Source organism: Camelus ferus, chromosome 5 (assembly GCF_009834535.1).
Source record: "Camelus ferus isolate YT-003-E chromosome 5, BCGSAC_Cfer_1.0, whole genome shotgun sequence".
In the NCBI taxonomy this organism is placed as follows: domain Eukaryota; kingdom Metazoa; phylum Chordata; class Mammalia; order Artiodactyla; family Camelidae; genus Camelus; species Camelus ferus.
Window position 1 is genome coordinate 2,769,432 of NC_045700.1, and position 12,315 is coordinate 2,781,746.

General features: G+C 35.1%; 1 protein-coding gene across 1 annotated transcript in view; it reads left to right on the forward strand.

Annotated features, from left to right (window-relative positions):
• The window catches only part of CNTNAP5 (contactin associated protein family member 5), a 735,160-nt gene that overhangs the window by 362,574 nt on the left and 360,271 nt on the right, over positions 1 to 12,315 (forward strand). Inside the window, 1 exon segment of the mRNA XM_032479187.1 lies at positions 7,451 to 7,594. Within this exon segment, the coding sequence (XP_032335078.1) occupies positions 7,451 to 7,594 (144 nt within the window).

Genomic DNA, 12,315 nt, shown 5'->3' on the forward strand with positions numbered 1-12,315 from the left:
CCAAGTAATAAAATATCTGGGAATAAATCTAACCAAGGAGGTGAAAGAATTATACACAGAAAACTATAAACCATTGATGAAGGAAATTAAAGAAGACTTTAAAAAATGGAAAGATATTCCATGCTCTTGGATTGGAAGAATCAATATTGTTAAAATGGTCACACTGCCCAAGGCAATCTACAGATTTAATGCAATCTCTATCAAATTACCCAGGACATATTTCACAGAACTAGAACAAATCATAATAAAATTTATAATGGAACCATCAAAGACCTAGAATTGCCAAAGCATTACTGAAGAGAAAGAAAGAGGCTGGAGGAATAACTCTCCCAGACTTCAGACAATACTATAGAGCTACAGTCATCAAGACAACATGGTATTGGTACCAAAATAGACATATAGACCAATGAAACAGAATAGAGAGCCCAGAAATGAACCCACAAACTTTTGGTCAACTCATCTTCGACAAAGGAGGCAAGAATATACAATGGAATAAAGACAGTCTCTTCAGCAAATGGTGTTGGGAAAACTGAACAGCAGCATGTAAAGCAATGAAGCTAGAACACTCCCTTACACCATATACAAAAATCAACTCAAAATGGATCAAAGACTTAAACATAAGACAAGATACAATAAACCTCCTAGAGAAAAACATAGGCAAAACATTATCTGACATATATTTCAAAAATTTTCTCCTAGAAGAAATAAAAGCAAGAATAAACAAATGGGACCTAATGAAACTTACAAGCTTCTGCACAGCAAAGGAAACCAGAAGTAAAACAAGAAAAAAACCTGCGGAATGGGAGAAAATTTTTGCAAGTGAAACCGACAAAGGCTTGATCTCCAGAATATATAAGCAGCTCATACGACTCAATAAGGAAAAAATAAACAACCCAATCCAAAAATGGGCAGAAGACCTAAACAAGCAATTCTCCAAGGAAGACATACAAGTGATCAAAAAGCACATGAAAAAATGCTCAATATCACTAATTATCAGAGAAATGCAAATCAAAACTACAATGAGGTATCACCTCACACCAGTCAGAATGGCCGTCATTCAAAAATCCACAAATGACAAATGCTGGAGAGGCTGTGGAGAAAGGGGAACCCTCCTACACTGCTGGTGGGAATGCAGTTTGGTGCAGCCACTATGGAAAACAGTGTGGAGAGTCCTCAAAAAGCTAGGAATAGACTTACCATATGACCCAGGAATCCCACTCCTGGGCTTGTATCCAGAAGGAAATCTACTTCAGGATGACACCTGCACCCCAGTGTTCATAGCAGCACTATTTACAATAGCCAAAACATGGAAACAGCCTAAATGTCCATCAACAGGTGACTGGATAAAGAAGAGGTAGTATATTTATTCAATGGAATACTACTCAGCCATAAAAACCGACAACATAATGCCATTTGCAGCAACATGGATGCTCCTGGAGAATGTCATTCTAAGTGAAGTAAGCCAGAAAGAGAAAGAAAAATACCATATGAGATCACTCATATGTGGAATCTAAAAAACAAAAACAAAAACAAACAAACAAACAAACAAAAACAAAGCATAAATACAGGACAGAAATAGACTCACAGACAGAGAATACAGACTTGTGGTTGCCAGGGGTGTGGAGGGTGGGAAGGGATAGACTGGGATTTCAAAATTGTAGACTAGATAAACAAGATTACACTGTATAGCACAGGGAAATATACACAAAATGTTATGATAAACCAAAGAGAAAAAAATGTGACAATGAGTGTGTATATGTCCATGAATGACTGAAAAATTGTGCTGAACACTGGAATTTGACACAACATTGTAAAATGATTATAAATCAATAAAAAATGTTAAAAAAAGAAAATGATTAATATTCAATTTTTGCCAATAACAGTTATACTAATATGACCATCCCCAGTCATGCACAGCAGTGATCCTAATGTGGACAGCTTGATGGACAGAAACCTAGTTTAGAGCAAAATTTCAATTTCTACTCTCACAGTTTTGTTAAATCAGATAAAAATAAGAAGGGAAATGATCGGGGGAAAGAATTATTAATGTAAAATTAATAGGTAAATACTAAGTATTACCTACAAGTGTTTATGAAGTATTTAGAAAAATCAATACCTATAATACATGGGAAAGAAAAAAAAATCAATATACGAAGCAACTTTTTCCATTCTAACTTAACTGATAGTGAACTAAATATATAATTCAATAGTACAATTATTACTTTAAATTCTCAGCTACTTGAATAATTTAAAATATAAAACAAGTTAAAAATTTATACTCACACTCCAATGTGCAGAAATGCAGTGTTGCTTCTCCCCATCTGAATTCAATGTGGTCGTCACCTCCCGCTTTTCCTGATGGCAGAAAAATCTAACCTTGACAGTGAACGATGGCTAGTTAGCACTTATTTAAAACCTACTGTACTATTGTGTACATATTGGTTTGTAATGGGATTTCTCCTTTCCCTTTCTCTTTCCTTTTCCCCAGGCAGATCACTGGCTGAGGGGGGGGGGGGGGGCTGGTGGATAGCTCTTCATTGGAAGAAAGCTTCAGCTTCCGCAGCTGCTGTCCATGGTACCCACAATGGCCCTGGTCTGTGAGGTCTGGTCACCTGGACACTCTCAGATCTCCAAGTCCAGCTACCAGCTCTTTACATATTTACTACTTCACATTGTGCTCCAGGAATCAGACCACTGGTAGGCAGTCGTCAGACCCTTTTCACAGCCATTGCTAACCTGTCTGCGTTCCAGCTAAGTTTTGCCCTGAGGCCATGCTGAACTCGGGACATCTTTAGTAGGCTTACAGCCATCACAGTTATAGTAATCAGGGAAGAAATAACTCCCTGTGTTTTCCAAAATCTTTCCAAACTTCATCAGGTTTCAGTCTCCCGGAGAGAATCAAAGAGCAGGTACCAAACTGTGTAACTCTTTTATCTCCACTAGTTTCTCCAAATATCCTCTACCCAGACTGAAAAGAGTTGTGTTCCCCTTAATGTAATTGGAAATTATAATTTTTGTTATATATAATATCCTCCATACTCTTTGGCTTAAAAAAACCCTCTACCCCAAGTCATTCAAATACTACATTTTGCTATTTAACGCAGTGATTTTTTTTTCCTTTCTCTCTTTTTCAAACATGCCCTATGACTAATATTTTTCTGAAATCACAGCTGAGTGAAATAGAACATTGTTTTATTTTTCACAAATTGAGGAAGAAGAACAAAAAAATGGAAAGAAAATTGCCAGTATATATGAAAATTATAGAAAAGAATAAGAACTTTTGTCCACACAAAAACCTGCACACAGATGTTTAAAGCAGCTTTATTCATAGTTGTCAAGACTTGGAAGCAACCAAGATGTCCCTCAGTAGGTGAATGGGTAAATAAGCTGTGGTCCGTCCAAACAATGGAATATTACTCAGTGCTGAAAAGAAGTGAGCTATTGAGCCCTGAAAAGACCAGGTGAAACCTTGACTTCTTATTACTAAGTGGAAAAAAAGCCAGTCTGAAATGGTAACATATTATATGATTCCAACAGTGTGAACATTCTGGAAAAGGCAAAACTATTGAAACAGTAGAAAGGTCAATGTTTGCTAAGAGTTGGAATCAGGGGCCAATGTGAGGGGTGATGAAATGGTGGAGCACAGAAGGTTTTTAGGATGGTGAAACGATTCTGTATGATACAGTAATGGTGGATTCATGCTATTATACGTTTGTGCAAACCCACACAATGGACAACACCAAGTGTAAACCGTAGTGTAGACGATGGACTTTGGGTGACTATGACATATCAGCATAGGTCCACCAGTTGTAACAAACAAGCCAGCATGGTAGCAGGGTGTTGAGAACAGGGGGAGAAGCTGTGCCTACGTGAGGGCAGAGGGTAAATGAGAAATCTCTGTACCTTCCTATCAGTTTTCCTATGCAACTAAAACTGCTCTAAAAAATTATGTTTTGAAAAAATAATAAACAAAAGTGGCAAGTATTCAACTATATCTTTACATTACAAATTTGACTTATACAATTTATAAAAGAGAAATTGATTTTTTTATATACAAATGACTCAAATTAAAGAAAAAATTGAATACTGCTATAAATCAACATGGAAGTTCAATTATCCAAGCAATATTTTTACAGAAATATTTGTGGAATTAACAAATTCATTTTTTAACATTTTCTGAAATATTTCCCAAGATTTACAAGTTATTCATAAATAAAGTCAGAGATAAGACTCCCATAATTTTACTCAGAGACAAATTTAGACTTGATCTAAATTACTTGGCCAAAGAAAAAAAGTAGAGCTCAAACTCATTTACAATTTAAAATATGAACACATACATTTCAAGGCAAATAGAACACAAGTGTAGTTTAATCAAAGAGAATCTATTAATTTATGATCTATTAATATAATTCAACCCATCAGTAGATTAAACATAAAATACCCTGTGTTATCACATGAATTTTTGAAAAAAAATGGATAAAATTGAGCATTCATTTCTCATTTCAAACAAGCAATAACTAAAATAAGCAAATGAATGATTTACGTGTAAAATGAGAGTAAGAGGGTATCTTTCATGTGATGTGAAGTCAGAATCAGTATTAGATGTACTGGGAAATATATCAAAAGGACTGTTCTTTTTCGTTTGTTTGTTTGTTTCCCAAAGTTTTATACCACGATTATTATTTAATGTTTAAAAAGTTTTGGCTCTATTTTAGAAAGTTTTGATCAGGACAAGGAAACCAAGTAAATGTATTAAAAATTGACTTGAAAAAGAGTAAAGTGTTTTAAATATGTCACATGATTATTTCTTTCAAAAGCTTAATGAAATTAGCTAAAAAGTATATTGTTTGATATACAAGTATGTGGATAAAGGAAACAATAAGGTATATAATTTGCTTGATAAAATATTTAATTAATGAAAGCAACTCATTTACAATGGAATTTAATGAGACGAATGACATATAACATTATATTTGTTTCAAGTGTACAACATAATGATTTGACATTTGCACATACTATAAAATGATCATCACAAGTAAGTCTACTTAACATCCATTATTACCACACACAGCTGCAAGTTCTTTTTCCCTTGTGAGGAGAACTTTTAAGATACACTCTCTTAGCAACTGTCAAATATAAAATACGATATTTTGAACTATAGTCACTATGTGGTACATTACATCCCATGATTTATTTGTTTTATAATGGAATCTGTACCTTCTTTTGACCCCCTTCACCCATTTTGCACCCCTCCAAGCCCCCACCACTGGCAACCACCAGTCTGTTCTCTTTATCTGTGAGTTATTTGCCTTTTTGTTTTGTGTTGTTTTTTAGATTCCATATGATGGAAAATTTTAAAAGCTTGAAATTTATAGTAATTAATGATGAATATGCGAATATGGAGATAAAAATATTTTGAGAACAGAAAAGAACAGAAAAGGTTCTTGTGCAGGAAGACGAAATATTTCAAAAATATCCTATTCTTCGCAACTAAATATGTTAATGAAAATAATGAATTCTCAATCAAAAGTTCAACAGACTATTTTAAATAAAATTATTCTGAATTTAAACTTTCAATTAAAATAGGCAAAAAATATCAAATAATTCTCATGACGGAGTAAAACAATGGTAAGTAAAAGTAGGTAGCAGGATTAATAATCCTTATCATATATTACAATGTACAAAGAAACAATATTTAAAATAGTTGGAGCTTACAGTTACTGGGGGAAAGGTGGGGAGTGGAGAGATAAATTAGGAATTCAGGATTTGCAGATATTAACTATTATATATATAAAAAATATATATTTTGTATAGATAATAACTATATAAAATAAACAAGGTCTTGTATAACATAGTGAACTATATTCAGTACCTTGTAATGGCCTATAGAGAAAAAGAATATGAAAAAGAATATACTTACATGTATAAGTGAAACACAATGCTGTACACCAGAAATTAATACTGTAACACTGTAAACTGACTGCTTTAAAAAAATAAAAAAATAAATAGAAAATAAAAATAATGTATTTTGAAAATTATTAGAAGAATTCACCAAAATTTATTATGTATTTCTTAACTTTTTTCTTAAGCTTGGTGGTAGATGAATACTTGTTAATTAGCCTTTATTTTTACTTACACACCACACCCACCCACACATGTATATGACTTTTGTATACATGGAAAAATTGTAATAAACTTTCAAAATTAAATGAAAAAATTTTAATGAAGAAACTTTTAAAAGTACTGTTCTGGTTTGCCTTGGAAAGAGATAAACATTTAGTATTTCAGCCATATATACCGGAAATAATAAACGATGAATATGTTTTAAAAAAAATGAAAAATAAATGGAACTAACAGGGAATGATAGACATCTGGAAATAGCCTTTGCTAATATCTGTGGCTATTCATAGAAGACACTTGGATTAGGAGAACAAACCCCACTGAGACACACTCAAGCTTCCTGTAGGGTTTAAGCGCAAGCTGAAGGTAACATTTCAAAGCTGCAAAGAAAAACTGGGTGACTCATTAAATGGTGTTGGGACAAACACGACTATAGGAACTATGGTTCTGCTTCTCTTTCATATACAGGGGAAAGCATATTCATAACAAATTAGGTTTGTTTTTAAACGAGTATTTCCATGGCAAAGGTAATTTGTAGTAATTTTTACAGGAAGAAGAAAGATGATAAAGCAAAGTAGTTCCCCATATCCTTCTCAGAGACAACTGCCCCTCCCAGTAGTTCAGCGTACGTCCTCGAGTCTAAACTGTAAACACGTTTTTTATTGTTGACATCACACTTTGCACCCAATGAAACTGCCCTTTTTCAATCAGCATTTACTCTTTTCCCATTTTACAACAAATGTTTAATTAGTACCATTATTGACAGCTACGTAAAATACTACTCTGTTGAGTCTCAGTGAGTTCCTTTAAATAAATATCTGAATCGTTTCCTATGTTTCATCTTTATGAAAAATAATCTGGGGAAAACTGTGTACTTCAGGGTTTTTTTTATTTGTTTGTTTGTTTTTGGCACAGTACAGAATAAACTAGGTCTACATGAGGTATATTTTGTTCATCCCTTGACTTTCGTTTGACCATACTCTCTCAGATGTTTGCATAAGAGGTAAACGTGAAGCTGTAGATTTTCTTTTCTTTTTATTTCTCCTTCTGTAAATTATTGTTTTATTTAGTGTTAAAAGGGTTTGGAAAGGAAGTAAAATAGTTTAGCAAAATAAGCTCTTAAAAAGCAAGCAATTCCAGTTATTTTTATGTGGGCCAATCAGTATCCTTTTAAATGTGTAATCAAGTGGGATCTATAATTATTTGAACCACTTGGCTCATGCATACAATTGAATCTACTGAAGTTCACTTGCTCACGTTCATTTTCCTGTTCCTTCAGAGCTTATAACTAGGAGCCTTTTTGTTTGTTTGTTTTTTCCCTCTCATAAAGCTTAGTTTTGGAGGAATTCCAGTACCAGGCAAACCTGGGACCTTTCTGAAGAAAAACTTCCACGGCTGTATTGAGAACCTTTACTACAATGGAGTAAACATAATCGACCTGGCTAAAAGAAGAAAGCATCAGATCTACACTGTGGTGAGTCCAAATCTTTTTCAGCCTGATAGTTTCTAACACTTAGGGGCAAGTCTGGCTTTCTCCATCCTGCCCCTGGGACCTCCTGTCAGGGTTCAGAGTCCCAGGTGAGATTGGAGAGATGGAGGTCAAGTAGGGAGTGATCAGTGTGCATCGTGTTAATGGGAGAAACAAACGCATTAGAGGCACCTACAGAATTTTATTTTCCTGACTGTGAGTTTGTGCCAGCAGTGGGCAGAGTTGGCAGTCTTCCCTGGGCTAATGTGAATCTCCTTGTTATCCTTGAGGGATGCGACAATAGAGCCACAGATTCTATTAAATTCTACTGCTTGGAAATTTTATATTTGTCTACTTAATGCTGTTAAAAAAGAGGGCATTTTTGAAGAAGAGAGGTCCCATTTTTGGTGTCTTTGAGATCCCCTTTATACCATTTATCATGTTAACAAGTTAAATAATTTTTATAAATAATTATTATTTGTAGGATGCTTGGCACGTAGCAGATGATCGATAACGGTGTGGATGTTTCCAGCTCTAATTGTGGATTTGTCATTTTATCTTCCCAGTTCTATCAGTTTTTGCTTCATATATTTTACAGCTTCGTCATTTGGTACATACCTAGTTAGGATTGCTGAAAATTACTGTGTCTTTCTGGTGGATGCTCCCTTTTAACCACTGCAGCATGCTCTTCTCTGACTATGATAACTTTCTTTGCTCTAAAGTCTACTAAATCTGATATTAACGTAGCCTCTCTTGTTTTCTTCTTATATATGTATATATTTTTCCCCATTCTTTTACTTTTAACCTGCCTGTATCATATTTGAAGTGAGTTTATTGTAGACAGTAAATAGGACAGTCATGTTTTTTAATTCTCTGTTTCTCAATCAGTGTTTTTGAACCATTTATATTTAATGTTAAAGTCATTGATGTATTAGGGCTCCAATGTGTCTTTTTGTTTGTTTTCTGTTTGTTCCCTTTGTTTCTCATTTCTCTCTTTTCTCCACCTTCCTGTGTATTTCTTGAATGATTTTCAGAATTCCCTTTTGATTTATCTAGTGTTTGAATGTGCCTCAATGTATAACTCTTGTTAAATGGTTCCTTTAGGGATTCTATACACATAACTTATTATGGTTTACTGATATTGCACCATATTTAGTGAAATATAGAAACCTGTGTCCCTTTTCTTTACCTTCCCTTGTTTATTACGTATTTGTCTTAATTATGTTTATTATATAATGGCCTTAATTTTTATTTCCTCCTTATATATTTAGAATCATATCAATATTATTTTTCAACTGTTCAATTTATTGACGTGTTAGGGCTCAAATATGTGACAGCTTCACCTCTCAATCATAATTTTAAAAAGCTCAAGAGGAAAAGTAAAGTATATTGCATTTTCTCATATTTTTGCTCACTGTTGTTCCTTCTTCCTTCCTGATTTTCCTAGATTCCTTCTTTTGTCATTTCTTTTCTTTATTTACTCTTTTAAGGTGTGTGTGCTGGTCACAAATTCTCCAACGTTTTCTTCATATTATAATGTCTTGATATCTCTCCCAGTCTTAAAGGATATGTTCTCTTGACATAAGATTCTGGGGTCACAGTTGTTTTCTTTCAGCACTTGAAAAAGCTTGAGCCACTTTCTTCCAGCCTCAATGGTTTCTGGTAAAAAAAAAAAATCACTGTCATTTGATTTTTTTCCCCCTATAGATAGCATGTAATTTCTTTTGCACTGCGTTCAATGTATTTTCTCTGTTTTTAGCTTTCAAAAGGTTGACTATGATATGGCATGGTGTGGATTTCATTGGGTTATCCTGTTTGGGTTTCACTCAGTTCCTTGAATCTGTAGGCTTATGTTTTTCACCAAATTTGAGAAATATTCTGTCATGTATTTGAATATTTTTTCAGCCCTTTTCTCTTTCTCATTTCCTCCCTGAATTCCAGAGATATGAATGCTTGATCTTTCATTATAATCTCACAGGTCCCTAATCTTCTGTTCATTTTATGTCTGATATTATATTTTTCAGTTCTAAAATTTCCAATTGGTTCTTCTTTACATCTTCTATTTCCTTTCTAAGACTTTTCTATTTTTAACTAAGGCTTTGTATCACCTTCTTTGTCTCCAATATGTAATTGTTTCCTGAAGGACTTTTATGACAATGACCACTTAAATGTATTTGTCAGAGGATTCTAACAGCTTTGCCATCTCAGTGTGGGTATCTATTAATTGCTTTGTTTCATTTAATTTGAGATTTCCTGTTTCTTAGTATAAGAAGAACATTTTTTATTGTAACCTGAACTTTTTATGTATTATGATGAATCTCGTTTAATTCTGTTTTAGCTGCCTTCCTCTGACTTTGGTCCAGTAGGGGAAAGGGATATTGAATCCAAACTTCCTACGCAACCTCCATTGACACCCAAATGTAGGGGAGATCCCTGTTACTACTAGGTGTAGAGGAGTAGGAGTTCTGGTTCCCTGCTAACTCTTCACTGACACCTCCCTGGCTGGGAAGGGTGGGAAAACCTCATTACTTCTCTCCATGTGACCTCTGGTGATTTCACAGCATGTCTGTGTGTGTGTGTGTGTGTGGGTGTGTGGGGGTGTGTGTGTGGGAGCAGTGCCTTTGCTATCACTGGACTCTGGCAAAAATTCTGTCTTCCCACCAAGCCATCTCTGACAGCATGCATGCAGGGAGTGGGTGGGTTTCCTCATTACTGTCTAGGGAGCGATGAAAGTCCAGACTCTGCTAGGCATGTGGCCTCCATTGATAGGACGGGAAGAGACTTGCTACTATGTGACAAGGATTAAAGTCCAGGCTCCCTATGTGGTCTTCTCTGACACCACGCTTGGCTGAAGGTTTGGGGCACCCTAGTAGAAGATGGCTGGATGAGACTGTGGCCATAGTTTTTTCAAGGTTGTTGGCAGGTTTGGAGTCGATATTGTCTAAAGGTGTTCTGCCTCCCTATGCTGCTCCTTTCCTGGTCCTTTAAATAGAAGGAGGAAGCTTCCGAAGGGAACTATTTTTTGTCTTCACCAGTTGGTCTCTCTGAGTTGCTGGCTTCTTCAGCAACATGTCTAGGAGCTATAAAGCAAAAGAAGATCTAGGGAACTCTTCAGTGTTGCTCCATGGGTCTCAAGATCCTAATACCTGCTTGCTTTCTTCTTTCCACTGAGTTTCCTTTATATATAATGTTCAAGGCTTTTTAGTTGTACTTGGTTGGAGAAATAGAGAAAATCACACGACTCCATCTTCCCAGAAGCAGACATCCCTTAAACTGTTTTAAAACTTTGGGGAGTGGGGTTATGGCTCAGTTGGTAGAGGGCATGCTAAGCATGCACGAGGTACTTGTTTCAATTCCCAGTACCTCCATTTGAAAAAGAAAAAAAAAGGTAACCCGAAGAAAGCTTTTGACAAGAGTAGACCACCCGATCATTGACATGCAAACTCAGATTCTCCTTGCGATCTGGTCATTGGATTTTCTGGACAAACTATAAAATTTAAATGATTTTGATGTTTTATTTTTTTTAAACAACCTGTAAATAAATATTTTGTTTGGGGGGGTTCCATATATTAACACATTTTATTTAAAGTGGCTGTTGGATTCCAGGGTGTGAAACAAGATTGCTTGAGGAAGATCACGCTTGGGTTAAAGGTTGCCATGCTTTAAAAGGCTTGCCCCTGCCTTATGCTCAAGCACGTGCGCTAAGGTTGTTTATTACCAAATTAACCTAAGCATGAGCTCACTGATAACACGTTTTTTGAGTCTAGGTCAGGAGATGCGAACCATGTAGAGCGTACTCATGCCCATCCTTTCCCCAATATTATTTTCCCCGAGTAGTTCATAGCACACCAGTTTCAATGAGTTTAATCTGCTAAAGCAGTGAGATCATACACTATTAGGAGTTTAGCTTAGACTGATGTCTTGAATATCAACACACCTGGAAGGTGGGGCGGTGTTATCTGCTGATGTCCTGAGAGTTGGCAGAACCAACTGAAATGCATGGAACTTATGAAAACATCGCTCATTGACATTGTTCATAAACTGGGCTCCAAAGTGTGGAGGGGGGACCTGGGCTTCAGATATAACTAAGAGTCCTATGACAGCATTCATTAAAAAAAAAACTCCATACATATTATGCATTAGAAAACATATATGTATTTTTTTTTTACAAATTCATATTTTGGTTGAGTGATAAGATTTTTTTTGAAGTATAGTCAATAATGTGTCAATTTCTAATGTACAGCATAATGTTTCTGTCGTACATATACATGTATATATTCCTTTTCAGATTCTTTTTCATTATGGGTGTTGAATATACTTGCTTATGCTATACAATATAAACTTATTTATTTTACAAGAATATATATTTAGTGATGAGATATAATAAGAGATAAACCATTGAGTATACAGAGCAAAAAAAGGAAAAATACAGAAAACATGGAGGAAAAACATGACATTTTGGAATATGGGCGGTCTTCATCTCCTTTTTGGAGAGAATCATTAACCAACATTTTAATAAATGTCTTGTTGATTGGAAACTACTGTAGCACTTACCAAGCTGCCTGAAACTTTGCTAAATCATTTTATTCCTATGAGTTTAATTGGCACTATTGTTAATATGAAGCACAAAGAATCCATTTATCACTAACGGACTGGGGAAAAGAACATCTCAGGAAAAGTATTTTACTTTGCAGGAAGGCACCCTTTAGTTTTAACCTTCACAGTTT